The 23051-nt window shown below is 60.1% G+C and overlaps 1 protein-coding gene across 1 annotated transcript in view; it reads right to left on the reverse strand.

The window, feature by feature from the left end:
• GLP1R (glucagon like peptide 1 receptor) overlaps nucleotides 1-20095 on the reverse strand; it is a 44592-nt gene extending 24497 nt beyond the window's left edge. The window contains exons 1-5 of the mRNA XM_066359500.1: nucleotides 19972-20095; nucleotides 11116-11212; nucleotides 10308-10415; nucleotides 2752-2870; nucleotides 2332-2438 (exon numbers count right to left, since the gene is read on the reverse strand). Coding sequence (XP_066215597.1) covers nucleotides 2332-2438; nucleotides 2752-2870; nucleotides 10308-10415; nucleotides 11116-11212; nucleotides 19972-20049 — 509 coding nt within the window. The 5' untranslated portion in view covers nucleotides 20050-20095. The remainder of the gene's footprint in view (nucleotides 1-2331; nucleotides 2439-2751; nucleotides 2871-10307; nucleotides 10416-11115; nucleotides 11213-19971) is intronic.
• Between the last annotated feature and the right edge of the window lie 2956 nt (nucleotides 20096-23051).

The raw sequence follows: 23051 nt of genomic DNA on the forward strand, positions 1-23051 counted from the left end.
GAAATGTTTCATTCCATTAAAATGAAGGTCGTCTTACATAAAAGTCACTGTGATTGCAGAAAAGAACCCAGAGAGTAAGAGAGGGTATTTCCTGGATCAGTACCCAGAATATACAGTGAATGAACGCCTGAGAGAAAAATGAACAAGCCAAATCAGCCACTGAAAAGTAAGCAGTTCTAGGAGCAAGCAAGTCACAGGATAAAATATTAAAAAAAAAAAATTTATATCTCTAGGAATCAGAGATATGCACATTAAAATCATAATGAGGTATTCCACACACTTCAGATCAGCAGTAATCAGATCTTAAAATACTGAAGAGTGGTGAGGCTATGAAGGGAAGGAAACTCTCATTTGTCACTGGTGGGAGGGCGAGTGGGTACGATCACTTTGGAGAGCAACGTAGCGGCTCCTCGTAAGTTTGCAAAAGCACGTGGTACTCAGATTGGGCCGTTCTCGGAGGTGTGTGCCCCTGGAGAATGTGCACGGGGTCACAGGGAGGAATGTCCACTGCAGAATGGTCAAGGTTTACAGTTCAGGACAGACAGACTTCAAATGCCCACTGAACGAATAAGAGGTTAATAAAGTATGTCATATCATCCCAAGGAGTGCAGAGTGACGATTAACATGAATGAAGAGCCTGGCCAGGCAGCGGCGCAGTGGATAGAGCGTCGGACTGGGATGCAGAAGACCCAGGTTCGAAACCCTGAGGTCACGGGCTTGAGAGAGGGCTCACCAGCTTGAGCACGGAGTCTCTGGCTTGAGCGTGGGATCATAGATATGACCCCATGGTCGCTAGCTTCAGCCCAAAGGTCGCTGGCTTGAAGCCCAAGGTTGCTGGCTTGAGCAAGGGGTCATTCGGTCTGCTGCAGCCCCCACCCCCAGGTCAAGGCACATATGATAAAGCAGTCACTAAGGAGTCTCAATGAAGAAGAATTGATGCTTCTCATCTCCCTTTCTGCCTGTCTGTCCCTATCTGTCCCTCTCTCTGACTCTCCGTCTCTGTCAAAAAATAAACAAACCAACAAATAAATAAATAAAATGAGGAACTACCTATTTCAGCGTGAATGAATCTCACAAATACATTGACGCCCCAAAAATAACATTGCAGAAGAATATATGTACAACGTGTTGTTAAGAGGAAGCAAAACTCAGGCTATATGTATTTTACAGAGACTTACGAATGCGGTAGAAGTATAGAGAGATGTGTGGGAGTTATAAGCAGGCCCCTGAGGGGTTCCCTCAGCAGGGAGTGGGGGTGCGAGGCAGGGAGTGAGCGTTACCCGGGAAGCATAACTGTGGCTTTCAGGCTAGACAGCATTTTCAAATCACTGAATACTTCATAATAAAATGCATTTCTTGAGTGAATGCATGTATTAAGCACTGACTGTGCGCCCAGGACTGACTGTGCGCCCCGCCCTGCGTGTGCGCCCCGCCCTGACTGCGCCCCGCCCTGTCTGTGCGCCCCGCCCTGTCTGTGCGCCCCGCCCTGACTGCGCCCCGCCCTGACTGACTGCGCGCCCCGCCCTGCGTGTGCGCCCCGCCCTGTCTGTGCGCCCCGCCCTGACTGCGCCCCGCCCTGTCTGTGCGCCCCGCCCTGTCTGTGCGCCCCCCGCCCTGTCTGTGCGCCCCCCGCCCTGACTGACTGCGCGCCCCGCCCTGTCTGTGCGCCCCCCGCCCTGACTGTGTGTCCCGCCGTGTCTGTGCGCCCCACCTTGACTCTGCCAGGTAGCAGGGCGACACAGGAGGAACGCCACCTCTCCCGTTCCTGCGGATGGGTACCCCGAGCCCCCTGCGCTCAGAGTCCTCCTGCCCTTGAAGCCAGTGCCCGGGCCAGCCCCACCGGGTGCAGTGGGAGCGGGAAGAACCTGGCACTCTGGAAGGAATGGTTCAGCTAGGAGGACCTCTCCACGGGGCCTGACAAGCTCCGACGAGCACAGAACCTCTGGATCCCTGAGGTCCTGTCTAACGCCATGCTGAGCCTCTGATGATGGAGCTACACATGCTCGCTGGAGAGGACCTCCCCAAACTCCACCACCCTCTGTTAAGGTCTGGGGGGCGGGGGTGCTTTGTGTGTGCGGGGTGGAGTTTGCTTTTCCCTGTCCGCAGTATCACACGCACACATGCACGTCTTTTGCGTAGTAGAGATCAGACTAAGTGCATAGGTAGCCCTGGGTCCTGCGTTTCCAGCCTCACAGTCTCTGCGGTGCGGGCTCTCTGCAGACCTCTGCACAGAAGAACCCGCTGCCTGCTGCACTGGTGCCTCCTCTCCGAGCTGGGGGCAGAGCGGGGAGTTAAGATGAGGCAGCCCCTCCGGGCCCGGGGTCCCCGTACCTGAAGCCAAGGAGGATGGCGGAGGCGATGACCAGCGCGGAGAAGGAGAGTGCGTAGCCCACCGTGTAGATGATGTAAAGGGACAGGAGCTGGTCCTCCGGGGAGCTCTGGGTGCACACGGGGACACAGTGTACGTGAGGCACACCTGGTCCTCCTCTCCCACGTCCTTCTTTCCCACGGGACAGGGCAGAGGAGGTGGGACCCCACTTGGGACCCCAGAACTGAGAAAGAGAATAACCCAGAGAGACAGTCCCCAGATTTCTGGGATCCTGCTCCAAAGCCAGTGGTGAGCACACAGCCCCTCTGCCCAGAGCGCAGGGTATGCAAAGCCCCCAGGACAGCGGGATGGACAGACGGCCGCAGCCCGACCCGCCCAGGGCCCAGGGCCCCTCCCTGGCCGGAACCCCATCCCCAGCGCACCCTCTCCCCGCGCTTGGACTCCTCGCACTCCGACAGGTCCCTCCAGGGCAGGCTGGAGTTCTCCTTGTGCAGCCACAGGCCGTCAGCGGTGCAGAACCGGTACACGTGACCCTGCAGCACTGGGGGGAGGGGGGAGGTACCTCTTACTCCTGTCTGCCCTGGAGGCCACCACCCTGCCCCCAGGCCCAACCTCTGGGATTTAGTAACACCTCTTACACAAATGCACACACCGACACACACACACTTGGGCCTTCCTCCCTGCCATACGCCCATTAAGCCCAGGGACAGGAAAGGCGGTCGCAAAGGGTTGGGCCACCACCCGCCCTCAACCATTCTGCTGGGCCATGCTGCTAGCCATCTGACGAAGCCATGTCACCGAGAGGAGACAATGGAGCCCAACTCCATGCCCCTGTCTCCAGCCTCACATCACACTGCTGACAAGGTCCACTGTGCCCACCGCACTCCAACACTCCCCGGGCGAGAGCAGGCCTGAGGAAGAAGTGGGTAGGAAGCTCCTAGGAGGAAGGAAGGGACACGGCCCTGTCCTCGGGGAGCCCCAGTCTGAGGGGGACACAGCCCCGTCCTCAGGGAGCCCCAGTCTGAGGGGGACACAGCCCCATCCTCAGGGAGCCCCAGTCTGAGGGGGACACAGCCCTGTCCTCGGGGAGCCCCAGTCTGAGGGGGACACAGCCCCATCCTCAGGGAGCCCCAGTCTGAGGGGGACACAGCCCCGTCCTCAGGGAGCCCCAGTCTGAGGGGGACAGGGCCCTGTCCTCGGGGAGCCCCAGTCTGAGGGGGGTACAGCCCCGTCCTCAGGGAGCCCCGGTCTGAGAGGGACACGGCCCCGTCCTCAGGGAGCCCAGTCTGAGAGGGACACGGCCCCGTCCTTAAGAAGTCCTAATCTGTTGGAGGAGACAGTCCTATTCTCCAAGACCACTGGATTCAGGAGTTCACAGTGAGCGGCAGAGACACAGCCCCTGGACACCTGCCATGCAAAGAGCAGAAGACCCAGCTCCTCCCTTCAAGTGGCTCCAAGTCGCAGGGAGCTCCCAGAGTGAGGGGGGAAGAAGGCCCACTCCTGGCTTTAGCGAGTCAAGACTCACAGGAAAAAAATATATACAGGAAGAAAGGGCACAAATGCAAACCAAGAGAGACCAAACACAGGCCAGCCGAGCTCCATCCACTCCTGTCCTGTCTGGGCTCCGGCCACGGACCCAGTCCCCAGGCCACGCCGCCCTGTCCCCTCGCCAGGCCTGGTGCCCCAGGTTTGCTGTGAGCTCAGGAGAGGAGACAGGCGGTTTCCATCTCCCTGCGTGAGAAGGAGTGGGACCCCGGGGCCAGGAGCCTGGGCTCAGTCTTGGGGCGGGACCAGAGGGGACCAAGGAGGAAGCTGGAACCAGGACAAGTTTTAAGAGATTGTAAAATTCTAATGGACTGAACGGTTTTAAAGACCAGTTTCCAAGGAGCGGTAGAAGGAGAAAGAACGCAGAAGCCACCGAGGCTCGGGGCGACAGTGGCCGGACAGGGTCCCAGGTGGAGCGGTGACAGTGAGAGCCCCATCTATGGGAGCATCCCCAGGCCTGGGGCCTACTCAGCAGGGCCCAGGAGGCTCGCGGCCACAGAGGACGGGGCTCTATTCCAGTTAGTAAACCCTCCGTCCCCGCTCCCCGTCGGCTCCGGCCCGGGCCCCACTGTGGTCATTGCAGGAGACCCTGACTGCAGGCTCTGGCGACGGCCCCTTCCCTCCCTGTCAGGACTCCTGCAGGGCCTGCCAGGCAGACCCAGGTCCTTCCTAAGGCCGATGCACACCCAGAAGCAGCGCCCCCGCCAGGAGAGAGGTGCGTTTGCGTGCAGAATCACTCCTTCAAGAAGGCCCTGCCTTCTAAGAGACTTCCCCTGGAAAAGAAGGAAAACCTGAACGTCTAATGGGGGGACTCCGGCGGTGGGAAGAGCCACGCCCCAACACCCCGCTAACGGGTTTATGAGCAAAACCAGGGGAAGGACAGACGCCGGGGAGTGAAGGCGCGTGGTCTGATTTGGCAACTAGAGGGCTGGTCTCAGGCCACCCCAAATGCATCTCTTATCGGCTGGGTGGATGTCTGGAATTCTTCACCAGGAGTCAAGTCATTTTCTGGCCACACCAGTGGTAGACAACCCCCAGAGCAGTGACAGGGATCTGAGACGGCCCCATGGGGAATGAGACCGATTGTCAGGGCCTTCTCTGGCAGCCCGTGTGGGTGAGAAAGGAGGGAGGCAGAGAGACCCGGGGGAGGGAGAGGACACAGCCCTGGGCACAGACCATGCAACCCCGCTCACCCAGGACTCAGGCCGAGCTGCTGTGACCCTGATGATACCACAGCTGGCTCGGGGCCTGGCACCCCACAGCTGGCTCGGGGCCTGGCACCCCACAGCTGGCTCGGGGCCTGGCACCCCACAGTGGCTGGTGCCCACTCATCACGCCCCGTCCCGCACCCTCTCTGCCGGCCGCACACTCCCGGGATCTGTTCTGAACGCCTGCTGGACGCCTGACACCTTTGAGCTTCACGAGCACTTGACGAGGTAAGCACAGTCCATCCCATTTTACAGGTGGGGAGACGGAGTCTCCGAGAGGCCAAGCGACCTGCCCACGGCCGGCCATCCGGGACGCGGCAGAGTTAGAAGGCAGAAGACCTAACTCCGGCTCTTTGCCTCCAAAAGGCCAAAGTCAGCAGCCACCCTCACTGCTAACAGTCAACGCTGGCCGCGGGCCCTTCTCCTCTGCCATTCCTACGCTTGGGTCGGCCAACACTCAGTGTCCGCCCAGCAGGTCCTCTTGCTCCTGGCAGGCCACGCCACTCCCGGGGAGCACGGGGAGGTGGTGTGCGCACAGATGTGTGGGTTACTGGCGGGGTGTCGGGGAGCACCGCGTCCCTGAGAGAGTCTATCTGAGCGCGCCTGTCAATCATCCTCCATCAGCAGCGAATATTAAAAGCCAGGGCTGGCTCCTGGCTGGGCCGCGATCCCCAGACGCCCATCTCGGCTGGGGGTGGAGTGGATCCAGGCACAGCCCTGCTTATCAGCCCGGCTTTATCTGGCCCAGGAGCTGCTGGTAAATCAGCCAGGGGCTTGGCTCCAGCCTTGTCAACAGCAGGAGGCCGCCCGGCCGCATGCCAGGAGGCCTAGGGATATTTCATTAAGTCAGACCCTGGTGCTGGAAATAAAACCCCCAATTAAACACTTCCCCTCCCGGAAACTGCAGCGGCGTCTGTAATCAAGCTAACAGCCACCCTTCCACGTGGACGCGGGCACCCGGGGCTGCGGAGAGCTGCCCATGAATCTATTAGCTCCCGTACCCTGGCAACAACAGCGGCCAGGCCAGCCAGGGCGAGGGGCGGCCCGTCATACAGAGCGGGAAGCGGAGACCCAGAGAGGGTGTCACAGGCCCTCCCCAAAGTGGTGGAATGCCGGCCGGCCGAAGGCAGGGCTCCAACAGAGCCGAGGGCATCAGCTTGGGGTAGGGGTGCGGGGTGGTGCATTGCATCACGCCCCACGAGCAGGAGCTCAGCTTGCGAACTGCAACGGACTCGAGTTCAAATCCGGCTTCTGCTTTCGACCGGATACGGGACCTTGAGCAGATCTCCCTGGGGAACCGCAATGACTCCCGTGATGAGGGTTAGGGGACAGAAGGCATGGAAGAGCCTGGGGCCTGGGAGGCCTTCAGGACACGGTCACCCTGGAGGCCCCGCCCCTGCCCCCGCCTCAGTTTCTCCAGAGGACACCTCTTCACGGAGGCCGCGGCTGGGGCTCAGGACGCCAGCTCAGCCGAACCCCTCGGAAACCCAGCTCAGACCTCGGTCTCCCTTTGGCAACCCTGGCCTGCCCCGAGAGCTCCCACGTTCCACGTTACTGGAGGGAGGGAGGCAGCTGTCACAGTTTCCTAGAATTGTGAGTGATAGGCTATTTTAAAAGCATTTTATGACTCTCATATAATTAGAACTCAGCTAACAAACAGGTAGAGTTCGGGAGGGGGGTGCAGCTAATGAGAGCACAATGATTTGTGACAAGCAGATCAGCTGCTTGTGGCTGCACGGAGGCCGCTGGGGACCCTCGGGGCAGCCTTCTGGTCGGCAGAGACAATCTTGCTGACAGCAAGCGTCCCCTTTGAACAAACCTTCCTCCCTTGACTGATCTGCTCCTGTCTCTCTGCAAGAGCCAGGGTCCCCAAATTCTGAACCAGAGGGGTCAGAGTTCCCAAGCTGGCTGCCCCGAGACACCGTGTAGCCCCGAGGCCTGACCCCCACCCCCAAGGTGGGGCCTGCATATCCCCCCACCCTGGACGGCCTTCCTTCCGCCTCCTCCGCCTGCCTGTTCTTTCAGGCCTGGCCCCGTGTCACCTCTCTCTGGAAGCCACACCCCAGGCCAAAGAGGTGGCTCTGAGCTCCCTCAGCACCTTCCTGGGCCCCTGAGCTCCAGTCCCGGGGTGAGGGGGTCACCCCTTCTGCCCGACACACACACTCACACACCCCCACGCTCTCACCGGCATTCCCAGCTCCCGACACGGGCCTAGCCTGGATGTCTGGTAATTGATTTGAATCGAATTCTTTCTCTAGTCACTCAGTCCTCTCCCCTCCTCTGCACCCCGGCAGGTGGACCCCTGTGGACGTCATCACCTGGGCTCTCTGACCGCTGCTGGGTTTGCCCGATGGGGGGCACTGGCAGGAGGCAGAGGGGTGGAAGGAGAGGGAGGGGCTGGGGCTGCTCCCTGGCTCCCATGCCCGCTGTGACGTCCTGCTGTCCTCGCAGCCACAGAGCCCCCTTCCTGCCCTCAGACCTAGGGATGCTCAGCGTCCCACACTTGCAGTCCGTGGTGTCTTAGATACCTTACTGGCCCCTCAGCCCTGCCCAGCCTCTGTAAGCGACCCCATCGTTACACGCTCTCCGAATTCCCAGGACCTGCCGGGACCTGCCTAAGACACACCCCTTCCTTCTGCCCACCCCGACCCGTACTCACAGACCACTCCCTTGATCAGCTCGGGAAAGCCCCAGAGCGGCCCCCTTCCTGCTCCCACAGGCCCTGGGTGGGTGGGGGCGAGGGTGCCAGCCTGTGCCCAGGGTCACGGCCAGGCCAGGCCAGGCCAGGCCAGGCTAGAGAGAGCGGTTTGGCTGCTGTGAGCCCGGGGTGGGTGTGTCTGCGGATCCCTAGCCCAGGAAGCGGGGAGGGGGCGACCCGGTCGGTGATTCTGAGTGTAAAAAAGAACATGAATTAGCTTGGTGAGTCAGGGAGGCGGGGGGGGGGAAGGGGGGGTCGGGGTGGCGGGCGGAGGCTGGCAGGGGCCTGCGCCGGGCCGTTATCTTCGTGTAGAAAGCAATAAAACTGTTCGCTCATAAACGGGCACCACCAGGACCTATTTCCTGCTCAAATAAAATTAGAGGTGATGGATGGAGCCCAGAGCGGCAGGCGGAGCTGGGGGAGGCGCAGTGCTGAGTGATGGGCCCTGTCCGGACTCTGGCTCCGGGGGGTCTAGAGGCGCAGCCCGGTCTGGACAAGCGGCCGGCTGAACCTCTGGGAGGCCGGCCAAGTGCAGGCATCTCGGGGGGGAGGGGGAGGGAAGCACGGGGGTGAAAAAAAGTTAACAGCAACCGTTTTTTATGAACCTACGATCTTCCCCAACCTACGATCTCTCCCATGTCCCAGGTGAGCCAGCCAGGGCACAGAGGGGGCTGAGAATCCCCCTCAGAACCTCGGCGAGCGGGACCGCTGGGCTGTAAGACAACTTTCCTGTCCCTGGAAGGAGGGCAGGCAGCTCATCGCCCCCCTGCAAGCTGGGTCCGCCACTCGCCCATCTCCATGCCCGGGAACACACACGCGTGTGCGCACACACACACACACACACGTGTGCACACTCACGGGAGCCTGGTGTAGCAATGTAACACGCTGACTCTAAGCCTCGCTCCTGACCGAGTCCTGGGTCTGCTATTTACAAGCCGTGCGAGCTTGGAAAAGTCATTTAGCATCTCTGTGACTCAGTTTCCCCCACTATAAAATGGGAACATAATTAGAGGACTGGGCTCAGAGGGTTGCTGTGAGGATTAAATGTGTTACAGGTATGTGAGGGCCTCCAACAGGCCACAGAAGTGCCGTGCGAAGGGCCACCAACAGGCCACAGAAGTGCCGTGCGAAGGGCCACTCTGTGCCTTAGCCAGGGGCCTGCCTGCCTCCTGCTCCAGGCTCTGCCTGCGCACCTGAGGGGCAGGTGGGTGTCCTGGGAGGGTGGAGAAGGAGAGAGCCTCATTAGGACTCCTGCCAGGGCTTCATATGACCTCAGACCCGAGTTCTGAGGTGAAACTCCTGCCAGGCCCCGATGCTCCACTGGAGGGCCACCTCCTCCAGGAAGACCACTGGCTTCCCATAGTACAACCTCATTCTCACACTTGCTTCTGGGCTGGTTTTTACTTGGTCTCAGGTACCTTCAAGGCACAGTGGTTAAGATCACAGGCTGGGTTCAAACCCTGGCTTTGCCACTTACCACATCATTTGGAGCAAGTGGCCTAAACTTCCTGGGGCCTCGGTCTCCTCATCTGTATGAGAAGCATAACCACGGGGCAGTTGTAAAGGATAACTGAACAGCCTGCTTTTAGGTAATACTGGTCACGTAGTAAGCACTCAATAAATACCCGCTATTATTCTAATGATTATTATAAGGGAGTGTCTTCTCCCCCCTTATTGATCCTGAGCTCCCTGAGGCTCCTGCCAGCTTCCCCGATGCCTGAGACAGACAACGGACGGGGCGGAGGCGGGGAGCGCACTGACGACCCCGCACGCAATCAGAGCTCCCCCAGCAGCCTCGCAGGTCTCCGTGCCCCAGTGACTCTCACTCGCCAGGTCACACCTTTCCCAGAGCCGGTGTCCCTTGCAGGCAGAGTGGGCTGGGGAGGGCCTGAGAGACAGCCGCACCAACGCCCTGGCCACCACTCCCATTGGGTTCATCCGATCAGTGAAGCCCCGGAGAGTCAGGAGGTGGCTCGCTGCCCCTACCAGGCAGGGGCACCTGCAAATACCCACCGCATGCACAGACACTCGCACACAGCAGGGCAATGGCAGCTCGGGGGTGCCCCGCCCGACACCCCGGGACCCACTCCCCCCCGGCTCCTTTCCTGACCCCGGGGTGAACGGCTCCCATTGCTCTCTGGAGCCGGACCCCACACTTCTCCCACCCCTCCTGCCAGCACACGCCTCAGGCTCAGGCTACACCCGGTACCCCCCACTGCCCCCCCCCGGCTCCTTTCCTGACCCCGGGGTGAACGGCTCCCATTGCTCTCTGGAGCCGGACCCCACACTTCTCCCACCCCTCCTGCCAGCACACGCCTCAGGCTCAGGCTACACCCGGTACCCTCCCACTGCTCCCACCAAGGAAAGACAGGCAAAACCACCCATACGGAGGCCTGAAGACTTTCTGGGGTGCCGAAGGCTGTGTCCCAGTGGAAAGGAAGCTGTGTGCACCCCACCCCAGCTCCACTGCCACCCTCAGCCCCCTGAACACGGGAAGGGTCTTCCGCGTGACGGGGAGAGGACTCACCGCTGTTGGCCCAGGGCAGGTACCAGGGGCAGCTGACGTTCACGAAGGAGCCGGGCGGCCCGTCTGGCCAGCAGGCGTAGTCATCAAAGGTCCGGTTGCAGAACAGGCCTGGGTGCAGGGGAGGAGGGGGTGACAGTCCTGGGTCCCCGCCTGGAGGCGCTTCCCCACCACAGCGCTGGCGGGGACCTGCGCTCCCGTAACCTCTGCTGAGCGCTTCCTGTGTGCCAATCACTTTACCCACCCAGCAGGTGCCAGGCGAGCAGACTGGGCCACGTACCAGCCGTGGGACTTTGAGCAAGTTACTTAACGTCTCTGTTCCCTCATCTGTAAAATGGGGGTAATCCTGGTTCCACAGGGCTTTGTGGGGACAAACTGTGTATGTTGCGTAGATAACTCGAGCACAGTATGTGCTCAATAAACAATCTTGCACTAAACACGGGAAAACGGCAGCTCACATGGCTGTTAGAACCTTCCTAAACTCACTGTTTGGGATTGCAGGACCAGGATTTGAGCCCAGGCCTATCTGTCTCCTATTCTGTGCTCTTTAAAAACCCTACCCCCACCCACCCCCACCCCCCAAAAAATCTATTTCTATCTATATGTTGGTTGGGCACAGGCCGAGAAAAGCTGAGAACACAGAATAGAAAGGCCAGGTCCTTTGCTCCTGAGGGGCCCAAGCCAGGGGCAAGGGGGAATAGACAGCAACAAGATAGCACCCCAGGACAGACATGGCATCCTAGAGAGGCAGAAGATGCCCAACCAAGGCGTGGGGGCCTTCACAGCCCCCGGGCAGAGAGCTGGCGCTCACCTGTGGCTGGGGGCGGGGCCTCGGTCAGGAAGCGCTGGCACTGCCGCCGATATTCTCGCCATTTCTGCACCGTCTCCGAGAGGGACACGGTGGCACCCTGGGGGGGGGGGAGAGATGGGTTCCAGCCAACCTCTCTTCCAACACCCGCCCCCAGCACAGTTGGTTTCGTGATGTCCTGGGGACCTTAGAGCCCCGGACGCCACCAGGCGTGGGCGTCTCTGAGCAGGGGAGGGAACCAGGTGCGCTTCGGTGCGGTTCTGCATCTTTACCCCGCCCGGGTCCAGGTGCACGGGCTGGTGTGCAGCAGTCAGTGCCCAGCAAACGTGCCCGGAACCTGACGCTGCGGGAGGTGAGGGGGAGGGAGGGCAGGGAGCGTGCGTGTGTCTGTCTCCTCTGACCTCACTGGGGAGAAAGTTCCCGGGAACCCCCGGCTTCGTGATGGCCACAGGCTCCTCCCTCAGTGCCCAGTCAGCCTGCCCATAACATTCTCACACTTTCCACCGTCCCAGAAGGGGAGCTGCAGGCCCAGAGTGGGCGCAAGACTCAGTCAAGGTCACACAGCACCCGGAGCAGAGCAAAGGTAGGCCCTGGAGCCCGCAGATCACTCATTGTGCCCGGACATGGCGCCGCGTGTGGTGGGGTTCAAAGCCGCAGAGCCTGGTAATTGGATAGCTTCTGCACAAAGCAATGGGGGTTGGGGGGGGGGAGATGACCCCTAGGGTCCCCATGTAACACAGCACAGATCAGATATTCAGCTCAGCTTCGGTCAGCTGGAGACGGAGTCCTGACGACAAGCGGTGAACGGTCAGGAAAGTTCCAGAACATGGAGACCCAGCCTGTAATAGGAGGGGTCCTTCTTCTGTAAAGGGGAACATGACCCTCAGTTTTCAAATAAGGTAACACAACTGACTTTTTAGTACGGAGGCCCAAACGGACCCCCCAAACTGAGAAAGGCCCTCCCCAACACTTTCGTGTACTTCCTTTAGATACATCTCGGCACTGTGTCTCTTCTTGTTGTTGTTGTTTTTCCTGAAGAGGTTTAAGATTTTAAATGCTCCTCACATAGAAGGTGCAAATTCAAAATGACCAAGAAGCCCCTTGTATAAAATCTAGGACCTATTCATAACTTAAAACAAAATTTCATTTCTTGAAATCACAGAAACACACACACGTGCTGACATTAAAACAGCTTGCTTTGGGAAGCTTGTGTCCTTGACCTGGGCGCCCTGAGCACTTGCCGGGTCTGGCTTCTGAGAACTCCTGCCCCCGTTTATAAGATGAGTCCTGGTTTCTGAGGCACCGTCCAGAAAAGACACAGGTTATCTGAGCTTCCTGAGCCCTGGCCACATTCTTGGAATAAGTGTGCGGAGGCCACATGGGCCACCAGAAGGATGGAGCTCTCCTGAGGGCAAAGTTCAAGTGTAATTTGTTAAATAAATAAATGAAATGAGCAAGGAATCAAACTCAACGACAGCAAAGGCAGTGGCATGACAGTAGCTATAGTCTTCCCCGGGGCTGGCCTGGGGATCAACCCCCCCAATCCCTTTCCTTCTCCCCCAGCCCTGAACACAGCAGCCGCTGGGGGGGGGGGCGGGGAAGCTGGGGAGATTCCCCTGATCGCTCGCTCTTTCTCCAAGGAAAGCAGGCAGGAAGCAAGGTCACTGCTGGGAACTGGGGCAGAAGGTATGCCTGGGCCACGGAGCAGGGACCGGGAGCCCGTGGAAACCAGAGGTCTCAGGACGGGGGTGGAGTTAAGGCTAAGGTCAGCACTGTGAAGGCCGGCCTGGCATCCAACACCTCTGCGAGCTTCAAGACAGCTGTCACCTGCTCTGTCTTCAGATAGGGGTTCCCTGAGGACGGGGCCGTGTCCCCCCTCAGACCGGGGCTCCCTGAGGATGGGGCCGTGTCCCCCTCAGACCGGGGCTCCCTGAGGATAGGGCCGTGTCCCCCTCAGACTGTGGCTCCCTGAGGACGGGGCCGTGTCCCCCCCAGACCGGGGCTCCCCGAGGACGGGGCTGTGTCCCCCCTCAGACCGGGGCTCCCGAGGATGGGGCCGTGTCCCCCTCAGACTGTGGCTCCCTGAGGATGGGGCCGTGTCCCCCTCAGACTGTGGCTCCCTGAGGATGGGGCTGTGTCCCCCCTCAGACCGGGGCTCCCGAGGACGGGGCCGTGTCCCCCCTCAGACCGGGGCTCCCCGAGGATGGGGCCGTGTCCCCCTCAGACTGTGGCTCCCCGAGGACAGGGCCATGTCCCCCTCAGACCGGGGCTCCCCGAGAACATGGCCGTGTCCCCCTGCAAACTGGGGCTCCAGTTATAAGAGGACTAAGTCACGGGGACGTAATGTACAGCACAAGGGACATCATCAATAATATCGTAACAACCATGTGCAGTGACAGTCCCTAGACTCATCACGGTGAGCATGTCATAAGACATACAAATGTTGAATCACTATGTTGTACACCTGAAACTAGTATTATATCATATGTCAATTACAATTAAACATATTATATATTAAAAGAAACAAATTGCTATGAGGACACACACACACACACAGGTAAATAAGGACAGGGGCCGTGTCTCTCCCCTCAGAAAGAGCTTCCTGACGACGGGCCGTCATCTTCCTGCGCCAGCTTAGGGTCTCCAAGTACTGCTGGTCTCCCCTCCGCCCGCCCCGCCCCCAGCACAACTGACCTGGGCCTTAGGCCTCCCCTGCCTGGGGGGTATGGAAGTCATGCTGAGCGAGGCTCTGAGTAGCAGTGTGTGTGTGTCATGGCAGGACTGTGTGTGTGTGGGGGGGGGCGGAAATGGGGAACACAGAGATGGGACAGAGCTAGCCTGAGAGAATCACCAGGTGAGGCTGTGTCCTTCACTCTGGGCGGGGTGGGGTCACTGCTCTGCAGGACGGAACAGAGGAGGCAGTGGGGAGAAGTGCTCAGGGAGGGGGAGGGGTTGGGGCCGGCTCGGCACAGACTCAGAACCCCAGGGATGTGCGCTGGGGCGGCACCGAGGGGCCGTGGGGGACAGACTGGGCAGGAAGTGCGGAGGGAGGGGGAGGGGTTGGGGCCGGCTCGGCACAGACTCAGAACCCCAGGGATGTGAGCTGGGGGGGGCACCGAGGGGCCGTGGGGGACAGACTGGGCAGGAAGTGCGGAGGGAGGGCGTTCCAGCAGAAGAACAGGGTCAAAGGGGACAAAGGCAGGGGTGTTGATGCTCCGGGAAGCAGAGGAAAGCCTTGGGCCAAGATGTTCAGGAGGCTTTTCTGGGTCACGGAGAGAAACACAGGCAGGATTGGGGACAGAGGTGAGGCTCTAGTCTAGGACAGGGCTGGTGGCCACCCAGGGCGGCTGGGCGCAGGTGCTCAGCTGGACTCAGTCACACACTGGAGGGTGAACGGCCCTGGCTTTGGGCTCAGACCTGGGACTGACACTGAATCAAGAATTCAATCCCCCCTAAATTAAATCTGTGACCTTGTGCAAGAGTTTCAACCTCTAGCCTCAGTTTACACATGTGCAAAACGGGAATAATCACCGTCCCGGCCCAGCCAGGCTTGCTGCGAGGAGTAGGTGCGTTAATGCTGAGGACGGCCCCTGGCCCGGGAAACCGCGCAGCAGGGGGCAGCCGGTCTCATGCACTCTGTGGTTCATGCCAGGGAAGAGTGGAGCAAGCAGCCTGACTTCCTGGGGGGTTGGCCCCACCCTCCATCACTTTTAGGATCAACAAACTCCCCAAAGGAGGAAACAAACATATTTTCACACCAAGAACCAGTTATCTGCTTAATTTGCGACAACTTCCAGCGGCCACCATAGCCAAGTGGGGGGTGCTCGGGACCCTATGGCCAAGGGCCAGGAGCAGTGAGGAGGGCAGGGCCCTGTCCACCGGCTCCGTGGGGGTCCCCTTTCTTCCTCCTGGGGTAAGAGTCCCTGCTCCAAGCCTGTTCAGGTGGCTCTGGGGGCACTGGGTGGCAGGGAGGACATGGTGGCAGTTGGCTCGGCCCCCTCACGGGGCAGCAGAGGTGGCCCAGAGTACAGGGCAGCGGTGAGAGGCCCTGCAGGGCCCGGGTGAGGGCAGGCTGGCAGTTTCTTTCTTAAATTGGGACTTGCCAGGCTTCATGGGGGCGGAGGTGACGACAGGAGGGGTACCTCTCAGGCTCAGGAGTTTGGGGAGGAAGCAGGAGGTAAGAAGGAGGACGGCAGGAGGGAGTGGTGTGTGAGCACTGAGCACTGAGTGGTGTGAGCACTGAGCACTGAGTGGTGTGTGAGCACTGAGCACTGAGTGGTGTGTGAGCACTGAGCACTGAGTGCTGTGTGAGCACTGAGCACTGAGTGGTGTGTGAGCACTGAGCACTGAGTGGTGTGAGCACTGAGCACTGAGCACTGAGTGGTGTGTGAGCACTGAGCACTGAGTGGTGTGTGAGCACTGAGCACTGAGTGGTGTGAGCACTGAGCACTGAGCACTGAGTGGTGTGTGAGCACTGAGCACTGAGTGGTGTGAGCACTGAGCACTGAGTGGTGTGAGCACTGAGCACTGAGCACTGAGTGGTGTGTGAGCACTGAGCACTGAGTGGTGTGTGAGCACTGAGCACTGAGTGGTGTGAGCACTGAGCACTGAGTGGTGTGTGAGCACTGAGCACTGAGTGGTGTGTGAGCACTGAGCACTGAGTGGTGTGAGCACTGAGCACTGAGCACTGAGTGGTGTGTGAGCACTGAGCACTGAGTGGTGTGTGAGCACTGAGCACTGAGTGGTGTGAGCACTGAGCACTGAGCACTGAGTGGTGTGTGAGCACTGAGCACTGAGTGGTGTGTGAGCACTGAGTGGTGTGTGAGCACTGAGCACTGAGTGGTGTGTGAGCACTGAGCAGGAGGCTCAGGTATCAGGACCTCTGGCCTCTCCACCTCTGGTGTAAATCTCAGCTGGGACTGAAGGGACACAATTAATTTGAGGGGGCCTCGGTTCCCTCACCCATAAAACAGCATGTCATACTAGAGCAGGTGAAAGTCTCTGTGAGTGGGCGAGCCCCGCAGCAGTGGGCAGTGCCAGCAGTGGGCAGTGCCAGCAGCGGGCAGTGAGCGTGCGGAGGACGAGGGGCAGAGAGGGAGGCTGTAGGCGGAGCGGGCACTCCTGGGGTGCTGGGTGCCCCACGCCCTGGGAAGGCCCGCTCTCCAAACACTGGCAGCTAACCTGAAGAATTCCTCCTGGTTCTATTCCTCATTGTGAATAAGTGCATCAAATTCTCTCCTTTCCGGGGACCGTTCTAGTGGGAGGGAAGGAGACAGACCTCGCCTCTCTGGGTCACGGAGGTGGGGAAAACGGGAGAGGCCCCCCCAGGACAAGAAAGAGAACTCGGAACACAACCGCCCTCCCCAGAGGCCCCCCCAGGACAAGAAAGAGAACTCGGAACACAACCGCCCTCCCCAGAGGCCCCCCCAGGACAAGAAAGAGGGCTCGGAACACAACCGCCCTCCCCAGAGGCCCCCCCAGGACAAGAAAGAGAACTCGGAACACAACCGCCCTCCCCAGAGGCCCCCCCAGGACCCAGTCTCCTTCCGCTCTGGCCGCTTCCTGGAGCCCAAACCCCTGGCCCCTCAGACCTGGAGGGTGCGGCTGTCCAACCCCTGATTCTTAGACAGCCCCCCCTTTTTTATGTCTTAAGGGCTTCAGACACGTGAGCGAAAGGGCTGGGAAAGGAAAATTGCACACACGTTCTCACACGCACAACCTCACACGCGTACACTGTCACACACAGCATCAGCCACGCCGTCGAGCACAGGCTGACTCACTGAGACACGACCCCGTCTCTCTCTCTCACACACACACACACACACACACACACAGTCAGGAACACCCCCATGCTGAGACACTGCCCCCCGACACGCACACCTTCACTGACGTATACTCACCTCACACTGCTGCATACACACAGACGGAGAACAGCCGCACATTCTGTGACAAGCACTCCGTCCCTCACACACACCCGGGCTCACGCTGGCAGACACCCAGTCACACACGAAGATGTCACACACACCTCCCCAGAGTCGCAATATCACACATGGGTCACAGACATATCTACACTGTCAGGCACAATTACACGTGGAGATGTTTCACACACAGTGACTCACACACAAGCAGACTGTCACACAGTCATGTACAAATACACAGAGAAAGAAATACAGCCCTCACCACCCCCTTCCCCCGTCTGTCCCTTTCTGTTTCTACCTGTTTCTATTTCTGTGTTTCTATATCTCTGTATCTCTCTAACACACACACACACACACACACACACACACACACACACGAATCTGCTCAGACGCAGGTGGCAGCTACAGCATTAGAGGGCAGGATGTGATTTCCTGGTTGCTCCTGCCAGGCGTCCACCTGGGTCCGTGTCCAGGAGTGAGCCCAGCTCAGAACACTGTCCACGCTGGCCGCTGTGCGGCCTGGGCCCCCTCTGCCGGGCACTGGAGTGCAGGGCCGCCCCCACCCCCAGCCCCTCGGCCAGCCCCATTCTGCCACCCTGGGGAAGGTTCCAGATCCCAGAGGACAAACGGGTCAGTTCTGCCAAGTGACCGGAGCCGCTATCTCGGGGTACCAGCGTCTCAGTCCTCTCCATAACCCTGTGCAGTGGAGCTTGTGACCCTAGCTTACAGAGGACGAAACTGAGGTTTGGGCCAGTCAGGTGTCCTACCCAAGATCACCAGCTAATAGCTCACTCAATCTGTGAAGCCCAGTTTGTCTGGTTCTAATTTGAGGTGGCAAAGGCCTGCCTGTCCCCAGTAGAACAGCTTCCTGGGGACAGGAATAGGGCTGGGGGTGGTCCTTCCCACAGCAATGGAGAGACCTAGGTTCCCTTCTTCAGAGCTCCGTCCGGCCGTCCCCCTGTCTGCAGGGAGGAAGCTCCCAGCCTGGCCGGACCTGACGTGGAGAGTCCGCTCTGTGACCTTCCCTCAGTCCTACCTGGGTGGACAGGCATTAGGCACGAGCCCAGGCCTGCGTCCCTGCTCCTCTCTGATCCTGAACCCTTCTTATCTGAGTCTTTGTTCCCCCATCAGTGGCATGGAGGAAGTAACTATAGTCTTGCCAACCTCACGAACAGAAGATAGACTGCAAAATTATTACCATATCTTAGGGTCTTACAGGCGGGCATGAGGTTGTATCACAGTCACTGCAGTCTAATCTCAAAGTCCCTGTCCCTCAGATCTCCATGGCAGCCAGAGATGCTCCGGGCCCCCCAACAAGAGCCCGCCTCCACCCTCTCTGCTCGCACCCTGGCTCCTCCGGCCCCTCTCTGCCCCGCAGCCTGGTTTTGCCACCAGGATACTTGGCATTGCCCTTGGCCCAGCCCTGAGGAGTGAGGGGTCAGAAGAAAGGGCGGTTCAAGGGGCCTATCTCCTCGGGGTAAAGGAAGGAGCTTTGGGGAGAAGACAGGCAGCTTCCAGAACCTCTCCTCTTCCCTATCCAAACCGGCCTGCAAACTTGGCCTGGAGCAGGATGGGACCCCCTCATTCCAGCCCGGAGGGGGAGGGAGAAGTGAGAGAGGCTCAGGAAATGGGTCTGCAGTCCTGGCTCCTGAAAGATCCCACGGGGCACCAGGGAAGCCAGGGCCCTGGCTGAGGGGTTGGGGCAAGGTGCTGTGGGGGGGAAGGGGATCTTCTGTGGCCAGAGGCAGCAGCTGGGCTGGGGGACAGGGAGAAGGAAGGAATCTGGAAAGGAATTGGGGGGCTGAAAATGGGCCGGTATCTTAGCTGGGAGGCACATCTGTTCCCATTTGGGTTATTCAGGGGTGAAGTAGGGCACCACCAGGGCAATGGCCCCTCGTCCTGCCTCCCCCCTGTGCTGGGACAGCTGTCAAGGCCCACACAGGTCCACTCCCCACAGCTCTGGGGTCCTCGGGTCTGGGAGTAGGCGTGGGAGGGGATGAAAAGGGACAGTTCCCCCGGAGGCAGGCAAAGCCGCCCAAGCCTGTGCCTCCTTTCTGTACAAGTACCTCAGCACCTTGGGACAGCTCCCCTGCTAAAGCCGGCTGGCCGCAGCCCCCAGCCCCAGGGCCTGGGGACGGGAGAGGCCGGAGGACGGTGAAGGCCCAGGGGAGGGGCTTCAGAGGTCCTCCCTGAGGCTGTTCTCCAGCGGCCTGGGGCCAAGGTGTCCGTGTGTCTCAGGGAGTGCTCTAGTGCGTGCTGTCACCCAGGGTACTGGAGGGGGCTCAAGCTAGCGCGGGAGGGGGCGCGGGCTTCTTCCAGCAGAGCAGGAGCCTCCAGCCTGTTTGCTGTAGGGGTGGGGGGGGGGGTGACAAGTTCCATCTGGGAGGTCACCAGGAAGGACAACAAGCTGCCACCGCAGGGTCCCTGGGGCTATGAGTCAAAGGCGCCGCTGGGGGGCTGGGAGGGGGTACCGGAGCTGGGTGCCCACACCCTGGCCCTCCCGCGCTCCCGGAACCTTCTCGGGGTCTCTGGCCAGCCGGCGGGCGGGTTGGGGGCCGGCACTGCGGGCGGGGGCAGGGGTCCGGGCCGGGGGTCGGGGCGCAGTGGGACAGGCGGAGCCGGGAGGGCGAGCCGGGCTGGGGCAGGCGGCTGGCCCTGCTTTCCGAGGAGAAGGAGTTGGAAAGTGTCTGGGGGACGCGGCGCAGAAGTCGGAGCCGGCGGCCGCGGGGCAGCCGGAGCCGCGCAGAGGGGACCCGGGGGGCCAGGAAGCCGTCGCCGCGCCGGGGCTGCGGGGGTCGCGCGCCGGCCAGGCCACCCCCGCCACCCCGCCCGGGGCGCCAACTCCGCAGTCCCGACTCCCCGGGCGGCTTCGTGCCCTCCGCCCGCGGCCGCGGAGTTTCTCCCAAGTCCCGCCGCCCCCTCCCCGGCCGCGCGGCCTCACCTGGGGGCGGGGGCCGGCGCTGCCCACCGCCCCGAGCAGCAGCAGCGCCAGGCGGAGCGGCCCGGGGGCGCCGGCCATGGCGGGGCGCTCAGGACTGGGCCATCGCTGCCACCTGCGGAACCGCGCGCGGCGACTGATCCCGGGCGGACGGCGGGCGGCGGGCGCGGGGGAGGAGCCGGCGCGGGGCCGCCCCGCCCGCGGGAGGGGCCTGCGGGGTCCCGGCCTTCCGCTCCGTCCCGCCCGCAGCCCCGCCGCGCCGCTCGGCCGTCCCGGGCCCCGCGCCCCCACCGCCACCCGCGCACCCCGACCTCCTCCTAGGTGTCCCCGGCTAAGGAAAACCAAACCACCCCGCACCTATTTGGGGCTCCCCAAAGGAAACGGAGGCTGGAGGAGCGCATGGGACTCGTCCAAGGTCACCCCGCCCGTCAGACCTCTCCCGAAAACTGTAACCCCAAGAGCTGCGAGTGACTAGGAAGACAGATCCCCTCAGTGGGGTTAAGTCCTTCCCAAGCCCTCTCCCTATTCCCGACCTCGGTCCCGGAGGCAGCCCCGGGGCAGCCAGGGTTGGGGAGACAGGGGGGACGATGACTGGATGGATGGAGCCCTCCAGGTGGGAGGGTCCAGAGGTTTCCCCCAGGCCTGCGGCCCCCGCGGCCCTGCTCTGAATTCCCAGGCCCTTAGAACCGCTGTGCCCGGGTGAAAACTGTGCCCGTGGCTGTTCCCTGTGACGCCTGCATCTTGGTTTCCCAGTTTTTTTACTTGCCTTTGTGTCCACCCCCAACCCAAACACAGAGTGGATCAGAGGGTGGGGACGGTGGTGCCTCGTTTCACTCTATTTATATAAGAGACTTTGGCGTCCAGGGTTTTGGGTATCTGTGGGGGTCTTGGAGCAAATCCAAGGCACACAAATATCAAAGGACGACTGTAGTGGGGGGGTCAAAGGTTATTTACACACGGATTTTCAACTGATAGGGGGTCAGCGCCCCTAACCCCGCGTTGTTCAAGGGTCAACTGTATTTGCCTTCTTCCAGAGTAATAAAAGCCCTAACACTTAACCTTGCCAGTTACCGCTTGGAATAATATGCACTTTTCCCAGCCTCCTTGGAAGGCAAGACTGCCCCTGTGTCTAAGGTCTGACCAGTGGGTGGGGCTGACAGCTGCATCTTCCAGGTGTGTTCTTCTTAGGGGAGGCGGCAATTTCCTTTCCTCCCTGCTAGCAGGACTGCGGATGTCACCGCTGGGGCTGGAGCTGGGGCAGCCACCATGCACCATCGGGCGGGAGCCTTCGACCGTGAGATTGGTGGAGGCTAGAGGAGCCCGAGCCGGATGACCAGGCAGGCAGCCAGGCTCCGTCCCTGGGCTGCAGCTCCAGCCTCGCTTTGCAGGACAGAGCCCTTGATTACTGCCGTTGTAGACTGGGGTTTTCTGTAACAAAGGGTGGAGCAAACTAATCCTGAATGACACACAGAAGGTGACCGATAGACTGACTTCTAGGAAGAGGAGGGATGGATGACTCCCAGGTAGTGGCTGCTCAGCTGGCCGGAGGGCGGGATCCCTCTCTGTCCTTCCTCCACCTCTCCCCCACTCCTTCCCTCTTCTCCCCTCCTCTCCCCCACTCCTTCCCTCTCCTCCCCTCCTCTCCCCCACTCCTTCTCTCTCCTCCCCTCCTCTCCCCCACTCCTTCCCTCCCCTCCTCTCCCCCCCTCCTCCTCCCAGACAGAGCCAACCTCCTTCTGGGCTTTAACGAGTTCTGTTCTCTCCCTGAGGAAAAGCTACTCCAACACAACCTCTTTCCCTTTGGAATGTTCCAGATGTGCCTCATGGCAGGTCAAGGGCTGGGCACTCAGTGACTGAGCACCATCGCCCTTCCCAACAGTGACATTACAGTTACTTGGGATGGGGGAGGTAATTTCTCCTTTCCCACCCCACTCCTCATGGGCATTAGGGGACATAAAGTCAGTGCCTTCTTAGCATTTTCCATCTGCTGTTAGTTGAATCCTCAAATGGGAAACTCAGGAACTGGGAGGGCCAACTGTGTGTTCATGGAAAAAAAAACCCATGTGTAAGTGGGCCTGCGCAGTTTAAATCTGTGTTGTTTTAAGGGTCAAGTGTATACATATCTAGATAGATGGATGGGTGGGTGGGTGGGTGGGTGGATGGATGGATGGATGGATAGATGGATAGATAGATGATAAACTGGCTATTGAAAAACATCTTGCAGGCTCTGCTGTACCAGGGTGGCGGCTGGGGAGAGGAGGAGAGAACTGAGGAAGATAAGGGGCTAGAGAAAGTATTCAGACAGGACTGAGCCCTTACTATGAACTCATCAACCTCCAAATGACATTTATTCAGTAAGTATCCTCTGAACACCTGCCATGTGCCAGACACTGGACTCCCCCAACATGCCCATCCCCACACCTGTGGTAAAGTGGCCACTATCACAAAGTCCATCCTCAGCGAGGGTCCACTCTAATGCAGGAGGGAGACAGCAAACAGGTGATGGCTGGCTCCATACAGATCACAATTGCAGTCCTGAGGAGCAGATGCTTAGAAGTCCTGCCCTCAGCACTTAGAGAGCACTTCTTCTCTGCAGGGGTCTCCCTGAGTGAGAGGGGATTTGTGCCAGTGCAGGGCAGCTCTAGAGCGGCTCTCAAGCGTGAACAGATGGGAGTGGGTGGAGAAAGACCCAGTTCCTCACTCACCGGCTGAGCAGACAACTCAGGAGGGGACCAGTCTCCCAGACGTCCCGGTGGGAGGAGCCCCAGCCAGCGGCGGCAGTGGGAACCTGCTCAGGAACGCACCCACTGTGCATTCCTTCCCTGGCTTGTCTCCCTTTCCAACAGTCGGGGACCCCTCCCAAACAAATATACATTACTTGTCTTAAACCCTCGTCTCAGGGTCTCGTTCTGGAAGATCCCAGCTGAAGATGGCGGGCATATGGAGTATCCAGGGATGCGGGCCAGTCCCCTGTGCCCAGAGACATTTGGGTGGCAGATTACTCAACCTCTCCTTCTAACACCTGGGGGTCCAAAGCTCTGAGTCAGTTCTGAGGCTGCCTCTCCTGGCGGTGTGTGCCTCTC

This window comes from Saccopteryx leptura, chromosome 1 (genome assembly GCF_036850995.1).
Source record: "Saccopteryx leptura isolate mSacLep1 chromosome 1, mSacLep1_pri_phased_curated, whole genome shotgun sequence".
Lineage (NCBI taxonomy): Eukaryota > Metazoa > Chordata > Mammalia > Chiroptera > Emballonuridae > Saccopteryx > Saccopteryx leptura.